This window comes from Pipistrellus hanaki (assembly GCF_964339955.1).
Source record: "Pipistrellus hanaki genome assembly, chromosome: 3".
NCBI classification, from domain to species: domain Eukaryota; kingdom Metazoa; phylum Chordata; class Mammalia; order Chiroptera; family Vespertilionidae; genus Pipistrellus; species Pipistrellus hanaki.
The window spans coordinates 97,760,561-97,781,952 of record NC_140505.1 but is presented as its reverse complement, the minus strand read 5'-3'; the positions used below and the strand labels follow the sequence as shown (position 1 = coordinate 97,781,952).

Below are 21,392 nucleotides of genomic sequence, written 5' to 3'. Positions count from 1 at the left end.
ACATAGGGGTGCATATATCCTTTCTGATTGGTGTTTCTAGTTTCTTGGGATATATTCCTAGAAGTGGGATTACTGGGTCAAATGGGAGTTCCATTTTCAGTTTTTTGAGGAAACTCCACACTGTTCTCCACAGTGGTTGCACCAGTCTACATTCCCACCAGCAGTGCACGAGGGTTCCTTTTTCTCCGCAACCTCGCCAACACTTGTCGTTTGTTGATTTGTTGATGTTGGCCATTCTAACAGGTGTGAGATGGTACCGCATTGTTGTTTTGATTTGCATCTCTCGGACAATTAGTGACTTTGAGCATGTTTTCATGTGCCTTTTAGCCTTCCTTCTGTCTTCTTTTGAAAATGTTCTATTTAGGTCCATTGCCCATTTTTTAATTGGATTATTTATCTTCCTTTTATTTAGTTGTATAAGCTGTTTGTAGATGTTGGAGATTAAACCTTTATCAGTGGTATCATTTGCAAATATGTTCTCCCACACTGTGGGCTTTCTTGTTGTTTTGTTGATGGTTTCTTTTGCTGTAAAAAAGCTTTTTATTTTGATGTAGTCCCATTTGTTTATTTTCTCTTTAGCTTCCATTGCCCTAGGGGTAGTATCAGTGAAGAAGTTCTTTTGGCATACGTCTGAGATTTTGCTGCCTGTGGATGCTTCTAATATTTTTATGGTTTCCCGTCTGATGTTTAAGTCCTGTATCCATTTTGAGTTTATTTTTGTGAATGGTGTAAGTTGGTGATCTAGTTTCATTCTTTTGCATGTGTCTGTCCAATTTTCCCAACACCATTTATTGAAGAAACTGTCTTGACTCCATTGTATATTCGTGCCTCCTTTGTCAAATATTAGTTGAGCATAGTGATTTGGGTTGATATCTGGGTTCTCAATTCGATTCCATTGATCTATATGTCTGTTCTTGTGCCAGTACCAGGCTGTTTTGAGAACAGTGGCTTTGTAATATAGTTTGAAGTCTGGTATTGAGATCCCTCCTACTTTACTCTTCTTTCTCAGGATTGCTGTGGCTATTCGGGGTCTTTTATTGTTCCAAATGAACTTTTGGAGAGTTCTTTCTAGGTCGGTGAAATATGTCGTTGGTATTTTAATGGGGAGTGCATTGAACCTATAGATTGCTTTAGGAAGTATGGACATTTTGATGATGTTGATCCTACCAATCCATGAACATGGTATGTTCTTCCATCTCCTTACATCTTCCTCTATCTCTTTTTTCAGTGTCGTGTAGTTTTCCCCATATAGGTCCTTTACTTCCTTAGTTAAAGTTATTCCTAGGTATCTTAATTTTTTTGGTGCGATGGTAAATGGAATTGCTTTTTTAGTCTCTGTTTCTGCAGTTTCTCTGTTGGTGTATAGAAAAGCCATGGATTTCTTGGCATTAATTTTGTATCCTGCTACATTACCAAATTCATTTATTAAGTCAATTAGTTTTTTAATGGAGTCTTTTGGGGTTTTTATGTACAATATCATGTCATCGGCAAATAAGGATAACTTTACTTCTTCTTTTCCAATTTGGATGCCTTTTATTTCCTCCTCTTGTCTAATTGCAATGGCTAGTACTTCCAGTACTATGTCAAACAGGAGTGGCGAGAGTGGGCATCCCTGTCTTGTTCCTGTTCTTAGAGGGAATGGTTTTAGTTTTTGCCCATTGAGTATAATGTTGGCTGTGGGTTTATCATATATAGCTTTTATTATGTTGAGGTATGATCCTTGTACTCCCAACTTGTTAAGAGTTTTTATCAGAAAAGGGTGTTGGATTTTATCGAATGCTTTTTCTGCATCAATTGATATGACTATATGATTTTTATCTTTCAATTTGTTTATGTGATGTATCACGTTTATTGATTTGCGGATATTGTACCATCCTTGCATTCCTGGAATAAATCCTACTTGGTCGTGGTGTATGATCTTTGTGATGCTCTTTTGGAGTCGATTTGCTAGAATTTTGTTGAGGATTTTAGCATCTATGTTCATGAGGGATATTGGTCTGTAATTCTCTTTCATTGAGTTGTCTTTATCTGGTTTTGGTATTAGGGTGATGCTGGCTTCATAGAAGGAATTTGGAAGTGTTCCTTCCTCTTGGATTTTTTGGAATAGTCTGAGGAGGATAGTTTTTAGTTCTTCCTTGAATGTTTGGTAAAACTCTCCTGTGAAGCCATCTGGCCCTGGGCTTTTGTTTGCTGGAAGCTTTTTGATGACTGTTTCAATTTCTTCCCAAGTCACCGGTTTATTGAGATTTTTAGATTCTTCCTGATTGAGTTTTGGAAGATTATATTTTTCTAGGAATATGTCCATTTCCTCCAGGTTGTTCAGTTTGTTGGAGTAGAGTTGTTCATAGTATTTTGTAACAATCCGTTGTATTTCGGTGGGGTCTGTTGTTATTTCACCTCTTTCATTTCTGATTTTGTTTATTTGGGTCCTCTCTCTTTGTTTCTTGGTTAGTCTGGCTAGAGGTCCATCTATCTTGTTTATCCTTTCAAAGAACCAGCTCTTGGTTTTGTTGATCTTATGTATTGTTTCTTTGGTCTCTATGTCGTTTATCTGTGCTCTGATTTTTGTTATTTCCTTCCTTCTACTTACACTGGGCTTTTCTTGTTGCTCTTTTTCTAACTCTTTGAGTTGTAGAGTTAGATCATTTGTTACACTTTTTTCTAGTTTTTTGCAATAGGCTTGTAAGGATATGAACTTCCCTCTCAAAACTGCTTTTGCTGTGTCCCATAGATTTTGGATTGTTGTGTTTTCATTGTCATTTGTTTCCAGGATGTTTTTAATTTCTTCCTTGATTTCTCTGGTAACCCAGTCCTTGTTTAATAGCATGCTGTTTAGTCTCCATGTGTTTGATTTCTTTGGATTATTTTTATTGTAGTTAATTTCCAGTTTTATGCCATTATGGTCTGAGAAGATGCTTGATATGATTTCTATCTTCTTGAATTTGAAGAGACTTTGCCTATGTCCCAAAATGTGGTCTATCTTTGAGAATGTCCCATGTGCATTTGAGAAGAATGTATATTCTGTGGCTTTGGGGTGGAATGTTCTGAAGATGTCAATTAATTCCATCTGGTCTAGTGAGTCATTTAGGATTGATATTTCTTTGCTGATTTTTTGTTTGGATGATTTGTCGAAGGGTGACAGTGGGGTATTAAAATCTCCTACTATGATTGTATTGCTGTTAATCTCTCCCTTAATGTCCTCCAGCAGTTTTTTTATGTATTTGGGTGCTCCCGTATTGGGTGCATATATATTTACCAGGGTTATTTCTTCTTGTTTGATTGCTCCCTTTAGTATTATGAAGTGGCCTTCATTGTCTCTTGTTATGTCCTTCACTCTGAGATCTAATTTGTCAGATATAAGTATTGCTACCCCAGCTTTCTTTTCATTTCCATTTGCCTGGAAAACCTTTTTCCATCCCTTCACCCTCAGTCTGTGTGCATCTCTTTTTCTGAGGTGGGTTTCTTGTAGACAGCAGATGTATGGGTCTTGTTTTCTTATCCAATCTGTTACCCTATGTCTTTTGATTGGAGCATTTAAACCATTTACATTTAATGTTATTAATGATAGGTACTCATTTGATGCCATTTTTATTCTATACCCCTGTGTTCCTTCTTCGCTTCCTATTTATTTATTTTTACAGTAGACCTTTGAGCATTTCTTGCATTGCTGGTTTGGTGGAGATAAATTCCTTTAGTCTTTTTTTGTCTGTGAAGCTCCTGATTTCCCCTTCAATTTTGATTGATAGTCTTGCTGGGTACAGTATTCTTGGATTCAGACCCTTTCTTTGCATGACTTTGTATATTTCATCCCATTCCCTTCTGGCCTGATAAGTTTCTGTTGAGAAATCAGTTGTTAGTCTGATGGGGGTTCCTTTATATGTAACTTTCTGTCTCTCTCTGGCTGCTTTTAAGATTCTAACTTTGTCATTGGTGTTTGCCAATTTAATTATAATATGTCTTGGCGTCGGTCTTCTGGGATCCATTTTGCTTGGGACTCTGCGAGCATCTTGGATTTGTGTGGGTTTTTTCTTCTCTATCTCAGGAAAATTTTCTGTCATTATTTCTTGAAATACATTTTCCATGTCTACCTCGGTTTTCTTTCCTTCCGGAACCCCTATTATTCGAATATTGTTTTGTTTTGCATTGTCCCAAAGCTCCCGTAGGCTCTCCTCCTGCTTTTTAATTTTTTTTTCTAGAAGCTGCTCTAATTGGGTATTTTTTTCCATCTTGTCTTCTAGCTCACTGATGCGATCCTCTGCTTCTTCTAGTCTGCTCTTGATGCTATCTATTGAGTTCTTCATAGTAGCGATGTCATTTTTCATTTCATCTTGAGTCATCTTCATTTCCTCTTGGGTTTTTTTCATTTCCTCTTGGGTCTTACTCAAATTGTCAAATTTGTCTTCCATTCTTTTTAGCCATCTTAAGATCGTTACTCTGAATTCTTGCTCTGGTAGGTTGCTTGCCTCTATATCGTTTACTTCCTTTTCTGGTGAAGCCTGCTTTTCTTTCATATGCGGGCTGTTTTTTGGTCTCCCCATGATCTATGGTGTCTGGTTGTGTAGTTCTCTCTCTCCTGCTTTGATTTAAAGGCACAAAATACAACACAACCAGGTACAACACACAAGGCACTGAATCGAAATGTGTTTGCGATATTAATAACCACCAATAAGGGTGACTAGAACCCAGCTAACAAAAACATGCAATCAAACAAAAAGCATAGGCAAATCAATCTTATAAAAGAAAAGCATACAACTTCAGTAAAGTTAACATTCAACATACAACTTCAGAGTTAGAGAGTAAGACTGTTTTGTTTTTTTTGTTTTTTTTTTTTGTTTTTAGGACAACTGCGAGGGAGGTGTGAATGGGTTTGGAGCAGGTAGTTGGAAATTAGATATATACAAGTAGGGTGAAATTTTAGGAGGGGGTAGACAGATGGAATGGGGGAAATCTAGAGCAGGAAAGGGTTAAGATAAACAGGGTATCAAAGGAAAAGATTGGAAAGAGGGTGAGGGCATAAAGGTAGGGTTGAGATAGAATAAAGTGTTGGAGAAAGAAGGATAGATAAAGACTGTAGAACAGTAATCCTGAAATTAAAAATATATATATATATATATATATATATATATATATATATATATATTCAAATGGAATAAAAATAATAAAAATAAACAAAAGAAAATAAGATGAAAAAGGTAAATTAGTAGTAGTAATAATGTTGATTACATATACAATGTAATAATTATCAAGATAAAATCAGTGAGGAAAAAGAAAAAAAATAGTTTCTTGAGTAAACGTTGCAAATAATGAAAACAAAAGTGAAAAACAAAAATTTAAAAATTAAAAAAAAATAATAATAAAATTTTAAAAATTTAATTAAAATTAGCAGTAATGAAGGTCATTCGCTTCCTCTATTGTTATGATCCAGTCCTGATTTTTAGGCAGGTTTTGCTTTGTTTTTATTACACTAGAGTCAATTTGTGAATTAGCCTCTGGGGGCAGTGTTTCTAGGTTGACTTCCCAGACTCTAAAGCCTCTCCAGCTTTTTTTTTTTTTTCCGCCCTCTCTGAAGCTGGAACTATGGAGGGGGGGAGGGGGCAGGTCCGAGCAACTGCAATCTCCCGCAACTCTCCGATATCCCTCCGAGCCGGATCCAAATGTGTTGCTCTTTAGATATCTCCCCTGTTAGGAGCCCCGTCCACTTTCAAGGGTGACAACCGCCCAACAGCGGGGGCTTCTACTTGTAATCACCACCCCTGTCCTCCAGCTTCCGGGAGCGCGCTCTGTGTGCACAGGCTTTTTGTTTTCGCCGCGAGCGCTCTCCACCCTCTCCCCGCGAAATCTGACCTTTTCGCTGAGCAGTGGGGCAATCCTGTGAGGGCAAGTGTTCGCGCCGCTTGGGATCCGCGTTCTGGGGGTCACAGATGCTTGGTGGTCGCTGCGGCTGTGGATATTCAGGCCTCTGACACGATCCTATCTTCCTCTCAAGATGGCGAGGTTTCCCCGTCCAAGCCGGTAGGTAGCTCCGGGCAGGGACACAGCCCGCGTGGGTGCTTCCCTGTGAGGGGCACCTCTGTCAGCAGCCCCCCAGCAGTTTCTTCTGGTGTTCGCTGTCTCCCAGCTTGCCAATAAACACTCACAGCACAAGACCCTCAGTTTCTCTCTCTTTCTGCTTCGGGAGAGGGCTCAGAATCCGCCCATCTATTCTTCCGCCATCTTACCTCCCCCGCAAGTGAGTATTTAAATAACTGCACTATGAACCAGGGAGTCATTACAGAACTGAGGATTGCATGTAGCTTGCACTTGCCACCCATACACTGAGACAGTAAAGAGTGATGGATGACCACACCATAATTGGCACACTGAGAAGATAGACAGGACCAAGCCCTGATTAGTTTCTTCAAAGGACACACTTATGCCTCTTGGGTTTTATGGGTTGGATATTAAAAGCACACACCTGGCTGGGAGGGCAGAGCCAGGAAGAAAGGGAGAAAGAACTTGCATGTCCCTGGTTCTAGACCAGGTGTTTCAACATGCAAAGAGTGAATTCAGTAGTTCAAATTAAAATTGAGGGAACTAAGGTGAAGTAACTTATATAAATGTGCTTGAAAATACTACAGCAAATAAACCAAAGAAAATGTTGGGATAAATAAATCAAAATGATTAAATGTACATGGGGGTTCATTTTACTGGTCTCTCTGTTTTGTGTACATTTGAATATGTCTATAGTCTTTTAAAAATTTTAAGACTACATTGTTCCACCATACACACAAATAAACTCAAAATGGATTAATGACTTAAATGTAAGACTCAAAACCATAAAACTCCTAGGAGAAAACATAAGCAGTAAAATCTCAGATGTTTCTCATAGCAATATTTTTTCTGGCATATTGCCTTGGGCAAGGGAAACCAAAATAAATAAATAAATAAATAAATAAATAAATAAATAAATAAATAGATATATAGATAAATAGATAAATAAATAAATAAATAAGTGAGACTACATTAAACTAAAAAAGGTTTTCAAATCAAAGGAAACCATCAGCAAAATGAAAAGTCAACCTATTGAATAGGTGTACATATTCTCTTAATGATACATCTGATAAAGGGTTAAAATCCAAAATTTATAAGGAAATCAGACAATTTAACACCAGAAAAAAACAACTTAATTAAAAAGTGGGCAGAAGACCTGAATAGACACTCCTCCAAAGAGGACATAGAGATGACCAATAGGCATATGAAAAGATGCTCAATGTCACTAATCATCAGAAAAATGCAAATTAAAACCACAAAGAGATACCACCTCATACTTGTCAGAATGGCTATCATTAATAAATCAATAATTGAGTGTTGCTGCAAATGTGGAGAAAGGGAATCCCAGTGCACTGCTGGAGGGAATGCCAATTAGTACAGCCACTGTGTTAAGCAGTCTGAAGTTTCCTCAAAACATTAAAAATGGAATTGCCTATGACCCTGAGATTCTACTCTGGCAATATATTCAAAGAAAACCAAAACACTAATTCAAAAAAGTACACATACCCCTATGTTCATTGGAGCATTATTTATAATAGCCAAGATTTGGAAGCAGCCCAAGTGCCCATCAGTGAATAAAAAAGCTGTGCTACATTTACACAATAGAACACTACTTGGTCATTAAAAAATAAATAAAATAAAATAAAAGGAAATCTTACCTTTTAGAACAGCATGGATGGAGCTGGACAGTATTATACTAAGTGAAATAAGCCAGCCAAAGAAAGAAAAATACATATGATTTTACTTATATGTGGAATCTAATGAATAAAACTAACAAACAACATAGAAACAGACCCATAGATACAGAGAATAGACTAACAGCAGTCAGAGGAGAGAAGGATTTAGCAGGGGTAGGTGACGGGATTAAGCAGTACAAAGTGGCAGTTGCAGAATAGCCACGAAGATGTGGTTTGCAGCCTGTGGAATATAGTCAGTGGTGTCAAGATGACTAGCTGTGGAGCCAGGAAGGTGCTTCAAGTAGTGGGGACACCACTCTGTAGAGACCATAGTTTTCTGGTCACTTTGCTGTATATCTGAAACTGGTATGGAATGGTATTGAATACAAACTGTGATTAAAAAATAAAAAGAATATTTAAAAAATGAAAAAGAAACTAGCCCCAAAGTCTTAGTCTGGATATGGTGGAGCTGGTATTTGAACCCAGGTCCACCTGGTTCCAAAGCCAGTGCCTGTTTCCTTGTACAGGCACCTTTCCTAGCAGGATATTCGCTGAACACCTACAGATTGATTCTTCAAAGCCTTACCCAAGACTACTGGAAAAAATAAAAGGAAAGCAAAACAATTTTTTTATTAATTTTTTTTCTTTAAGTGCCCGTCAGCAGATGAGTGGATTGAAAAACTGTGGTACATCTACACAATGGAATACTATGCTGTGGTAAAAAGGAAGAAATTCTTACCATTTGCAACAGCATGGATGGAACTGGAGAGCATTATCATGCTAAGCGAAATAAGCCAGTCAGAGAAAGATAAATATTACATGATCTCAGTCATTTGTGGAATATAATGAACATAAACTGATGAACAAAAAGAAAATTATTTTAAGAAATATTAAGAGAAAAAGCAGACCAGAACAAGTTTCTAGAGCCTGGAAGTTGATATGAAATATATAACCACAGACTAAACATCGGGGGTCCCAGCCCATGGAGAGCAGTGCAGGGTCACCATGGGGTCAAGGTGGAAGGGCCAAAGTCTAGAGCATAGACATCCTACTTGCCACATCTAGTCAGGCTCTATTTTGCTTCAGGAGTATACTTGATGAGCTTCAGAGTTCAAGGGCAAATGCTAGGATTTCTCTGGTTAAAGTCATTGACAAAACCACTCAGTGTCAGTTTAGACATTTATTTCTATCTTTATTCACCAATCTTATTACTTGCCAATATTATTTAATGCTTAAAAGTGATTTCCAAGCTTTTTTTTTTTTTCCATTTTTTCAGGTAGCATTGCTCCAATAATAGTTGTGCGATGTGGTAGGCATTGGATAACACTTTCTCACTTCACAGCACTCATGGAAGACAGAGGGTTAGTTAACATTTTACTACTAATCATCTGTCCCATTTCATGGCTTTATTGAGATGCATATCCTATCCTCATACTATGGGCCATCTCTGGTACTAGATATCTTAAATAGTAGCTAATTTCACACTCAAACTGTGATCTTCTTGTGCAAACTGAACAGCAAATGAAATATGCTTTATATCATGTGCTTTTATTCCAAAGCCTAGGCAAATAATAATAATAGCTTTTATCAAACTGGTTTATGTATGTTCAAAATTTATTTTTCTATGTATGTGTGTGGAGGGAGGAGGGAGGACTTCAGTCAGCCAATGGGTTGTCAAGGAGACAAAGATGGTAAAACAAAGTGAGTTTTACAGGAAGATAGGAGTCTGATGAGCCAATAAAGAAAGGAAGGCATTCCAGAAAAAGGGAAGTCACCCTGTAGGCCAGCGGTTTTTAACCTTTCTAATGCCCCAACCCTTTAATACAATTCCTCATGTTGTGGTGACCTCCAACCATAAAATTATTTTTGTTGCTACTTCATAACTGTAATTTTGCTACTGTTATGAATCATAATGTAAATATTGTTTTTTTCTACATTACATCATAATGTAAATATTGCTACATAACATTAGCAAAATTACAGTTATGAAGTAGCAACGAAAATAATTTTATGGTTGGGGGTCACCACAACATGAGGAGCTGTATTAAAGGGTCGCGGCATTAGGAAGGTTGAGAACCACGGCCGGGCCCTGCTCAGAGTCCACCAGTGGGAGGCCTAGAAGGAGCGTAGGCAGAGAAGTGGCATGGTCTGAACAGTTCTAGAAAGACCACTGGAGCTGGGATGGATTTGATAATCATAAGTAGAGACTGCCAGCAGGGAGACCAGATGAGAGGTCATTGAAATAGTCCAGGCAGAGGGTGGAGAGATTTGGCTGAGCTGGTGCCTGCAGGAATGGCGAGGAAGAAACATTATCAGAAGGGAGGGACAGAAAGGAGTTAAGATTGGCTCCCAGATTCCTGGGTTAGGTCATGAGGAAGATATGAAGTAAAAGAGAAGAGTTAAGGGCAGAGAGTAAGTGCCCAGATACAATGGTGGGGAAGAGCGTGAGAAATAGGAGAAGGACTAAGGAGTACTGGAAACTGGGGGTGGGAAATTTGAGAGTGAGTGGTCAGTAGCATAAATGCATTCAGAATTGTTTGGGGGTTTTGTGTTGTTGTTGTTTTTTTGTTGTTGTTGTTTTCTTTTTGTTTTTCAAATTAAAGAGGCACCACATGAGCAAAAATGGTACTTTATTTTAAAATGCATTTATTTGAATATGGAGAAAAGTAGGGGTTTTTTTATTTGCCTGTTTTCTAAATGTAGGTCTTCTTCTATATAAATAGTGTTTTTATGAATTTCCTGCACTGTTTTAAATCCATGAATTCTGAATGGTCAGGAGATTTTCCGTAGCTAGTGTTATCAATTTTTAAAAATGAAATTACTATTAACCATTGAATGTTTTATTTCCCTCAGAGTGTTCACTGGAGAGAAGCTCTGAATATCTTGAAGCTGGTGGTTTCTCGGTCAGCCAGCCTCATTTTGCCTTCCTACCAGCACAGTGACCTGTCAAAGATAGAAATACATCGAGTGTGGACCAGTGCTTCTAAGGAATTACCAGGGAAAACTCTGGACTTTCACTTTGACATTTCAGAGGTATGTTAACTGTTTCTGTAAACTCTAGCATTAATGTATAGGACAGCGATCACAAGTAAGGTGCCTTGAGCAAGAGAAACTAACTGTATGTTTGCTTCCAATGGAGACTTTCTTCTAAAGCCCGACTTAGCTTGTTTTTTAAGAACATGTGGAGCATCATATTCACTGGGGCTCTCAATTGACAGCTTTTAAAAATAGAAGCTAGTCTTGGTTATATAAAAACTGATTTCTAAAAAGATAACTATAAAAATAGTGATCTTCAGCATTTTAAACCTCACTCATTCCTTATCTGACAACTGTCCTGTATTTTCTCTATATCAGTGACCTTGTTCCCAGACCAGCTAATGTCTGAGATATGCAGGAATACAGAATTGCCTTTATGGTTGCTTTCCTAAGCCATATTGCTTTTTAAACTGCAAAATTATCTTAATTCTTACCTTTGGGGAGTGGGCAGTGTGTGGAAAGGGGGGGGGGGGAGGGGAGGATTAGTGAACCAAGATAAAGAGTTGGGGGAAAAAGAGAGGGCAGAAAATAGTAGATTTGCCTTCCAGTTCAGGGATGAGCCTTCTGAAGATTTGTACTTAACCATTTTACTCTAAAAGGTAAGAATACTTCGCTTTCCTGTGTCTCTTACTCCATGACACATAAGATCCCTAAAGTTGAAACTACGCTCTGTGCATTTTTTACATTGCTAGAAGGGAAAACCTATTTTTACCCTTTGACTTTACCTTATTCTCTTCCAAAGAGGTACAGAAAACATGCAGCCAGTCAGCTGCATACCCAAGAGACCCAGCTATTCCAAAAAGATGGGCCTTGGTGTGGAATCACCTGTTGCTTCCGCTGCCCCCACATGTAGACCATGAACTGGTCTCTGTGCAGGACACCTCCTTGGTACTAAAGCTTGGGACATCCTGCCCACAACCACTGCACTCCGACTCTCAGGAAATGAAATTTCTAAAGTGGTGCTCAAGTACCTGTCCCTGACCTCAGTCATTTACATAATTGAGAAGATATAAATAACTTAAATAAATGTTTAAATAATCTAGTATATAAAGGTTGGGAAGAAGGGAAGGACTTTTGGTCTTATTAATTCTCACCTAAGGGTATTTTCCCCCAATTGATTTTCAGAAAGAGTGGGAGGAAGAGGGAAAGATGGAGAGAGAGAAACATTGATGTGAGAGAGACACATTGGTTGGTTGACTTCTTCATGTGCCCTGACTCGGGCAGAAATTGAGCCTGCAACCAAGTGAGGTACATGCCCTTGACCGAAATTGAACCCAAGGCCCTTTAGTCCAGTGGTCAACACTCTACCCACTGAGCAAACCAGCTAGAGCAGGATTTTTGGTCTCGTTATGACTACAAGAAATTCTTTCAAACTTAAACATCTGACAACTGACTTTGTTTTCCCGAATGTTTTCCTTTATCAGTGGTTTCTAAAGAACAAGCAATTGGATTTGTTTTCAGCTGCTAAAAAGAGTGGGAAAATATTGAAGATGCAAAATGACTCAGAATATGTATTTAAACATTAGAAAAATGAGCCTAATGTAACATTGAACTTTTCTAATTTTTCATCAAATAAGCAGTTCTTGGTTGCTGCAGGGTAGAGCAATTCCATACACCAAAGAAGTGTTAATGAGATAGAAGAACATGTGCTTTGTGTTCTTTCTAAGACGCCAATCATCGGGAGGCGATATGATGAACTGCAGAACTCTTCTGGCCGAGATGGAAAGCCCAGGACTGTGGCTGTCACCCGGAGCACATCCTCCACCTCATCAGGCTCCAACTCTAACGTCCTCGTTCCTGTGAGCTGGAAGAGGCCCCAGTATTCTCAGGTATAGAATCCTGGACTTGCAGGATTGGAGGGAAGCCTGGGGACTGACTGAGCCAATGGCCCATGTGATAAGGGATTCCTCCACTCATCATCCTGACCTTGCCCGTTAGGCATCACCACCATGGTAAGGATCTTAACAGCATCACAAGGGAACCTATTTTCTATGTGAACAGCTCCTTACATGGGGTTGGAGTATGTCACTTTGTTGATTTGATTCACTAGTCCTATTCTCTTAGAGCAAGCATGTCAAACTCAAAGGCTAACATGGGCCAAATAAATAAGGTTTAAGTTTCTGTGGGCCACAAAAAAACTAAAAATTCAATTTTCATAGAAATGTAAGTTTATTTTGATAGAAACATGCTGAATAGAAGGGCTGAAATAAATAAACATAAAATAATATAACATTTTAATAGAAATTAATATTTTTTTTCTTAAACATTAACTTACCAAACACTGAATAACTGCACAAATTAATAAGTGTAAGTCAAATAAACCTCTTTTTCTTGTTCTCTAAAAGCGAAATTCTTCCTATTGTGCACACTAAACAAGTCAGTACAAGACTAATGACATGGCAATCGACTGCTAAAATATTCACTGGTAGTATCAGTGGAGAGAAATGGTGTGCCTGCACATAAGGGAAATGAATTCAACACAATTGTAGTAATCAGTCATTAGCAAACATTGTAGTTATAATTATGTATAACAGGATATTGTAAAAATTAAGTTATGAAATTTTCATTAAAATGTTTCTTACATGCTGTTATATTGGTTGGGCCGTAAAAATATTCATTGTGGGCTGCATGGTGGCCCATGGCCGTGAGTTTGATACGCTTGTCTTAAAGGCTTAGAAAGTGAAATCTGATCTTTTTCATGTGGTGGTCCTTCCAACATTTAAAAAAGCCCTGCCCCCTCTGCCACTTACCCTAATGAATCCTCTGTTCTCCAAATAATACAACCTTCATTCTCTCAATTAGTTCTCTATGATAGCGGCACATCCAATGAAATTCTGGTACTGTCCTCTGAGCACGCTCCCCATCATGGTCCCTGTGCACAGTCTGTGTAACACAGAGCAAAGCAGCTAGCTTCCAGGTCTCTCTGTTATCACAGCCTAAGAGTATTCACTCCATAAGAGCTTCCAGGACAGTACTGATGTCATTGCACAGGTAAGTGAAACCCTGTTTCATAGGGCTCTTTTGGTGACATGTGACAGAAGCTCAATGAAAAATATCTTAAGTGGAAAAGGAATTTATTAACTGTTTTAGCTTCAAGCACAGATAGATTCTAATATACCAATTCAGAAACTGGATCCCTAGACTCTTTCTCTTTCTCACTGTCTCTACCCTCCTTTCCCAGGCCGGCACTGCTTTTCTCTCTGTTGGCATCATTCGCAGGCAGGCTCTTCTTATATTTCCATGGTCTTTGGCTCTGATGATTTCAGAAGGACAAAGCCTTTCCCTGGCCACACTAACGGCAGTTAGAAAAAGGACTTGCAGGAGAGATAGGAACCAAAACACTGGCATAGATAGTAAACTCTGGTATTCACATCCTCCCACAACCACATCAAAATTACAACTAAAATACAGAACAACCATCATTCAGAACTGCCTGAAATCTGGCTGAATGGAAGTCCGACAACTAGAGAATTAAAGAAGAAAGCACATTGAAACTGATAGGAGGGGTGGAAGCATGGAATGAGCTGGGCTGACATCCATGTGTGTTGTATTTTTAATCAGTAGGGTTACCTTGACTGTGAAGGCCTCCCATGAGGAACAAGGGGTCCCAGCCCCACACCAGACCACATGGTTCCAGTGCTAGAAAGAGAAGTCCCATAACTTTGGGCTAGAAAAACCAGTGTGGATTGTGCCTGAGTGACACACAGGGTTGCTGGAGTCCTAGGTCTTCCTCTTAAAAGGCTGTACACAGACTTACTCAGACTTACTCCCTCTGAGCTCCAATACTGGAGCAGCATCTTGAAAGGATCCAGGGACATACAGGGAGGAACTAAATTGTCTGGCATCAGATCAAGAACTCAGGGTAGCTTTCTCATAGACAAAAATGTTAAGACCTCCCACCACCCCCACAAAGCTGACTGGCAGGTGCCATACCTTAGTCTCCATCACTGTTCGCACCATGCTGATAATTCCCTAAGGAATACCCCACCCAATATGCAGCCCCACCCAAACAGTTTGCAATGGCTTTTCTATAGAATGGCCTGTCCTGGCTCAGGACTCAGATGTTCCTAAAATCTCTCATACAAGCAGCAGCTGGATTCAGTATGCCCCATACTTCTCAATAAGTGGCCGTAGGTCCAGCACTAGCAGCAGCTAGCCTTGCTTCCCAGGTTGGCCTCTCCTGGGTATCTCTAAGCCCAACATAAGTAGCAGCCATCTATAGATTACTCTGTAGCTTGTGCTGGGTAGTCCCAGGCAGGATACAGGCAGTGGCTAACTTTTCACTTCCAGGGAGGTCCCAGGGATACATTGTCTGAAATGAAGAATAATTTACAGGGAATAAACAGTAGGGGCTGAGAATCAAATTGGTAATTTGGAATATGAGAAAGCAAAAACATCCAAACATCTGTACCGTGAGGGTGCTGGAAGTAGAAAAGAGGGAGCAAGAAATTGAAAGACTATTTAAAGAAATAATGAAAGAAAATTTCTCCTAACTGGTGAAAGAACTAGACATACAAGTCCAGGATTGCAGAGAGTCCCCAACAAGATGAACCTAAAGTGGACCACACCAAGACACATCATAATTAAAATGCCAAGGGTTAAAGACGAAGAGAAAATCTTAAAAGCAGCAAGAGAAAGGCAATTTTAGTTACCTACCAGGCAGCACCCATATGGCTATCAGCTAATTTCCCAACAGAAATTTTGCAGGCCAGAAGAGAGTGACAAGAAATATTTAAAGTGATGAAAAGCAAAGACCTACAACCAAGATTACACTATTCAGAAAAGCTATCATTTAAAACTGAAAGTCAAATAAAGAGCTTCACAGATAAGAAAAAGCTTAAGGCCGAAACCAGTTTGGCTCAATGGATAGTCAGCTTGGGGACTGAAAGGTCCCGGGTTCGATTTCGGTCAAGGGCATGTGCCTTGGTTGTGGGCATATCCTTAGTAGGGGGTGTGCAAGTGGCAGCTGATCGATGATGACTCTCTCATCAATGTTTCTAACTCTCTATCTCTCTCCCTTCCTCTCTGTACAAAATCAATAAAATATATTTAAAAAAAAAAAAAAGAAAGAAAGAAAAAGCTTAAGGAATTCATCACCATCAAACCAGTTATTACATGAAATGTTAAAGGGTCTTCTTTAAGTAGAAGGAAAAAAAATTTAAAGATACAAAATATGAACAATAAAATGCCAATAAATATATATTTATCAACAATTTAACCTAAAAATCAAAATTAACAAACTAGGAATCTAATGAATAAAATAAACTGATGAATAAAATAGAACCAGAGGCATGGAAACATGGAACAGACTGACAGATCTCAGAAGGAAGTTGGGGGTGGGGTGGGAGGTAGATTAACCAAAGAACTTATATGCATTACCCTTGGGCAGCAGCTTGAAAGGATCCAAGGACATACAGGGAGATAAAAGAACATTGAAGATTGAAAGCCTGGGGCAGGGTGGGATCTGGGTGGAGGAGGTGAAGGTAAAAGGGAAAGATATATGTAATACTCTCAAAAATAAAGATTTAAAAATTAAATAAATAATTTTAAGTTATAATGAAAAAGAAATTAAAACAAAAGACTTGCAGCTTATGTGAGGGAGTCAGAACCCCACTTACAGGGAGAGGGACTGTCCCCAAGATAAAATGAAGACCAAGTGAGCACTAAGAAGGAAAAATCCTGTTCACCCAGTAGGATTCACCTTCACTCCTAAAGGTTAAGGAAATGGATCATATAGAGTGCCTGCTGGAACACAGCTGGTCATCACTAAGTGTCCACTGAGTTGTTGAATAGGGAGCCTACCATAGTTCATTGGGGATTTGGCAAACAGAAAGAAATGTACAGCCCATTCTATGTTCCTCTATATTGATTTCTTCCTAAAATTATAAAATGCCCACTAAAACTTAGGAAAAGATGCAGAGGCTGCACCATCTTGAAGGGGAGAGTGACTGTGATCAGAAGCCTAGCCTTACCTTCAATCAGGAAGAACCAGATATTTCCCAAAATCCTTTAACCACAATACCCAGGGACCAGCTGTGAACTCACAAACACCAGGTCTCAAGCAGCACAAATACAGGGACTCGAACGAGCTCTGCACTTTCTCACAGAAAGATCATATTTCAACCAGAGAAAGGTGAGGTCTACGTTCCAGACTGAAGGGAGAAACATGTGCAATGGAATCTAGTGGTTCAGAGGAAGTCTGCACCCCCACAAAATCCATGGACATTGGGACTATAGTCCACGAGTGTGGGAGGGGGTCTGTAGGGCTGCTGGAAGAAGGGAACTCTAGAAATCAACCCATACCTGGGCTGGACACAAAAAGGCAGCCTTTATCAGTAAACTGGCTGTGCTTTGCCAGGGGAAAAATACATGCACAGATACATGAACAGAGTCGTATGCAGGGCCAGGGCAAAAACATGGTGAGTTCACACACTTACTCTGGCTCTTTTTTCTCTTTAAATCCTTGCTTTTGATTACAAAGCCCAATACATAGGGTCACCCAATTAAAAAAAAAAAAAAAAACTCTCAGAGACTGCAGGGAAAAGTTGTTTTGGAGGATCCTGGGGATCAGAGCGGGGAGAAACGATCGGCAAACCAGCTCTAGGGCAGTCCATACCCCCAAACCAGTATTAAGTGCAGCAGGGAAAATAAATTCTAAATATTGGGTAGAGATGACATATAGCCCTGGATGTCAAAACAGAAACACTGCTACCCAGGAGTTGAATAAGAAACTGACTCTTGTGTAAATACAACAACAGGCAGGCTGAGTAACAAAGAAATACTGCCTGCTTGAAAACAAAATTGTGCCTTACGACACAGAGGAGCTGTGGAACACAGGGAACTTCAATACTGTCCTGACTACCTGACAGGAAACAGGCGTGCCAAACAGAACAGTAGAGGAAGTGAATGACCTTCACTACTGCACATTATTTTCTTTTTTTCTCATTTGATTTACCTTTTTAATTATTTTAATTCTAATCAGTATTATTACTACTATTATTTAAATTTCTTTAAGTTTCATCTTATTGTCTCTTTATTTTATTTTATTTATTTTATTTTATTTTATTTTATTTTATTTTATTGTGGGATTAGTGTTCTACATTCTATTTTTATTTTTCCTTTAGCATCATTTTACTCTATCTCAACTTTACCTTTATGCCAACACTCTCTTCCTCACTTTTCCTCTTTTGTTGTCCTGTTTCTCTTACCCTATTCCAGCTTTAGATTTTCTCCATTCCTTCTTTTTTAAAGCCTATTAAAAATTCATTCTACTTATATATCTAATTTCCAATCCCCTGGTCCAAGTCCATAAATACTTCTCTCTTCTATTTCTTCAGTATCCAAATTTTTTCTCTCTTCCTTTTTTTGTTTGTTTTTTTTGCTGTTTTTTTATTTTGTTTTGCCCTTCATTATCTCTGTCCTATTGTTGTTGTTAGTTTGGTTATTGATTAGATTGGGAGTTTTTTTGTTTGTTTCTGTAATTGTTTTTCTTTTTTTTTTTTTACTTCAGTTTTCTTCTCCTTGCTTGTTATTAGTTGTTGTTTGTAGTTTGAATTTCTATCTGGGTGTTAGTTGTTTGCTTTTTTTTTTTTTTTTTTTTTTTTTGCATTAGTTGTTCTATTGGAGTTTTCTTTTTTATTCTCTTTCTTTTCTCTCTTATTTTTCCCCTTTCTCTATACCATTTTTGGACTCTTTTTTTTTTTTTTTAATCCCCTAATTCTCTTTTCCCTGGTGGTCACCTTTATTTGGGGTTATTAGTATCATAAATACATTTGTGTTCAGTGCCTCGTGGGTTGTGCCTTGTTGTGTTGTATTCTGTGCCTTTATGTCAATACAGGAGAGAGAGAGCTACATAATCAGACACCTGGAGAGGAGAGATCATGGAGATACAAAAAAACAGCCTGCATACAAAAGATAAGGAGGCATCATCAGAAAAGTTTAAAAAAACAAGAGGAGAGCCTAAGGAAACTTTGGAACAACACAAAACAAAACAACATCCATATAATCAAGGTGCCAGAAAAAGAGGACACTGAGCAAGGAATAGAAAACTTGTTTGAAGAAATACTGACAGAACACTTCCCTGATATAAGGTAGAAAAAAATCACTCAAGTCCAAGAAGCTCACAGAGTCCCAAATAAAATGGACCCCAAAAGACCAACTCCAAGGTACATAATAATTAAATTGGCAAACACCAACAACAAAGTAAGAATTTTAAAAAGTAGTCAAAGAGAGACAGAAAGTTACCTACAAAGGATCTCCCATCAGACTAGCAACTGATTTCTCAACAGAAACACATCATGCCAGAAGGGAATGGAATGAAATATACAATGTCATGCAAAGGAAGTGTCTGAATCCAAGAATACTGTACACAGCAAAGCTATCAATTAAAATTGAGGGGGAAATCAGGAGCTTCACAGACAAAAAGACTAAAGGAGTTTATCACCAACAAACCAGAAATGCAAGAAATGCTAAAGGGTCTGCTGTAAAAAGAAGAAATGGAAATCAAAAAAGGGACACAAGCATAAAAAATAAAAATAGGGACAAACAAGTACCTATAAATAATAACTTTAACTGTAAATGAATTAAATTCCCCAATAAAAAGACATAGGGTAGCTGAGTGAATAAGAAAACATGATCCAAAGGAAACCAAGATAACTGCATAGGTAAATGCCTAACTGCAGCCTCACACAACAATTTCAAAAAATACAACTAAAATATAAAGTGGACATTATCCAGAACTACAGGAAAGTTGACTGACTGGAAATTCTACAACTAGAAGGAAAGAGAAAACCAGAAGGAAAATCAGAGGAGCTGTAAAAGTCTAAGGTACAGAGACACAGTGCGCACATGGGGAGAAGACTGAGCTGGAGAGGAGGGGCGGATGATTGCCTGGCTGGCATTCCCTAGCGGGAAGGAGATAAAAACTATGGACTTTGCTGAACCCCAGTTCCGACAGCACTGAACCCCAGTTCTGGGCGAGACCCAGGCCCATACGGAGGGAGTCTGGGCTGTAAGGTGGAAACTCAGGGGAGCGGCAAAAGGCAGTCCCGGAGGCTCGCACATTTCACGCACAGGACTGACTGTTGACTCTGCTGCTATATTGCCCTAGCAGGAAGGAGATAAAAGCTTCAGACTGCTCTGAACACCACTTCCAACCCCACTTCGAACTGCACTGAACCCCAGTTCTGGGCTCATTGGGGGAGAGCGTAGACTGTTTGGTAGTGGGTGAAACTCGAGGGCACCTTTCTCTCAGAGGTGCTTGCAACGAGTACCAAAGCAGTGAGTACCAAAGGACACTAAGGAACACTGAGACTCAGGAACCTCATAGGGCGGGGCTGACAGGAAGCCAAGGCTGTAGGCTCCACCCTGAAACTCCGCCCCATCCAAGCTGAGCACAGAGGCTTTTACAATTTTCCAAGTCTAGTCGAATAGGGCTGTTTCCTGGCATAGACACAGCTGATCCTCACAGCCAATTGGCCCAGAGGTCAGTTCCTCCCAGTGATACCAACAACAATCAAGACTTAACTACAACAAGGCTGTACACACAGTTCACAAAAGGAGGCACCAAGAGTGTCCACCTCAGGTAACTGGGAGACTTACCCAGTTAGGACACCTTATAGGACACCATATAGGACACCTTAGCATACAAAGCCATATAGGACATATAGGACACCTTGTAGGACACCTTAGCACACAAAGCCACCCTGCCAAATCAGGGAAGCAGCGAAAATGCCAAGACAAGGAAATCGAACACAAACTAAAGAAATGGAAGACAAGAAGCTACTGGATATAAAGTTCAAAACCATGCTTATAAGGTTTTTCAAGAATTTCCTAGAAAAGGCCGATAAAATAAATGAGACCTATGAGGATATGAAGAGGGATCAACCAAAAATAAAAAGGGATCAACTAGAAATAAAGAATACATTATCTGAAACAAAAAATATTATACAGAGTCCTAAAAACAGAATGGAAGATCGCAAGAATCAAGTCAAAGATTTGGAACATAAAGAGCCAGAGGACACTCCTCCGCAGAAGCAAGAAGACAAGAGAATCCAGAAAGTTGAAGATAATGTAAGAAACCTCTGGGACAACTTCAAGCGAACCAACATCAGAATTAAGGGGGTCCCAGAAGAAGAGAGAGAGCAAGATACCGAAAACATACTGGAAGAAATAGTGACAGAAAACTTCCCCCACCTGGTGAAAGAATTAGACTTACAAGCTCAGGAAGCAGCACACAGAACCCCAAACAAAAGGAATCCAAAGAGGACCACACCAAGACACATCATAATTAAAATTCCAAGAGCAAAAGACAAAGAGAATATTAAAAGCAGCAAGAGCAAAGCAGGTAATTACCGATAAAGGAGCACCCATACAATTGTCAGCTGATTTCTCAACAGAAACCATGCAGGCCAGACGGGAATGGCAAGAAATATTCAAGGTGATGAATAGCAAGAACCTACAGCCAAAAATACTCTACCCAGCAAAGCTATCACTCAGAATTGAAGGCCAGATAAAGAGCTTCACAAATAAAAAAAAGCTAAAGGAGTTCATCACCACCAAACCAGAATTATATGAATTGCTGAAGGAATGAATTCTTTAGGAAGAGGAATGAAATAAAGATAAAAAATATGAACAACAAATACGTAACTA

The 21,392-nt window shown here is 39.0% G+C and overlaps 1 protein-coding gene across 9 annotated transcripts in view; it reads left to right on the top strand.

The window, feature by feature from the left end:
- Positions 1 to 21,392, top strand: part of FRY (FRY microtubule binding protein) — a 476,275-nt gene that overhangs the window by 384,826 nt on the left and 70,057 nt on the right. For all 9 annotated transcript variants that reach the window (XM_084878512.1, XM_084878510.1, XM_084878508.1 and 6 more), the window contains 2 exons: positions 10,560 to 10,739; positions 12,410 to 12,571. In XM_084878512.1, coding sequence (XP_084734638.1) covers positions 10,560 to 10,739; positions 12,410 to 12,571 — 342 coding nt within the window. The remainder of the gene's footprint in view (positions 1 to 10,559; positions 10,740 to 12,409; positions 12,572 to 21,392) is intronic.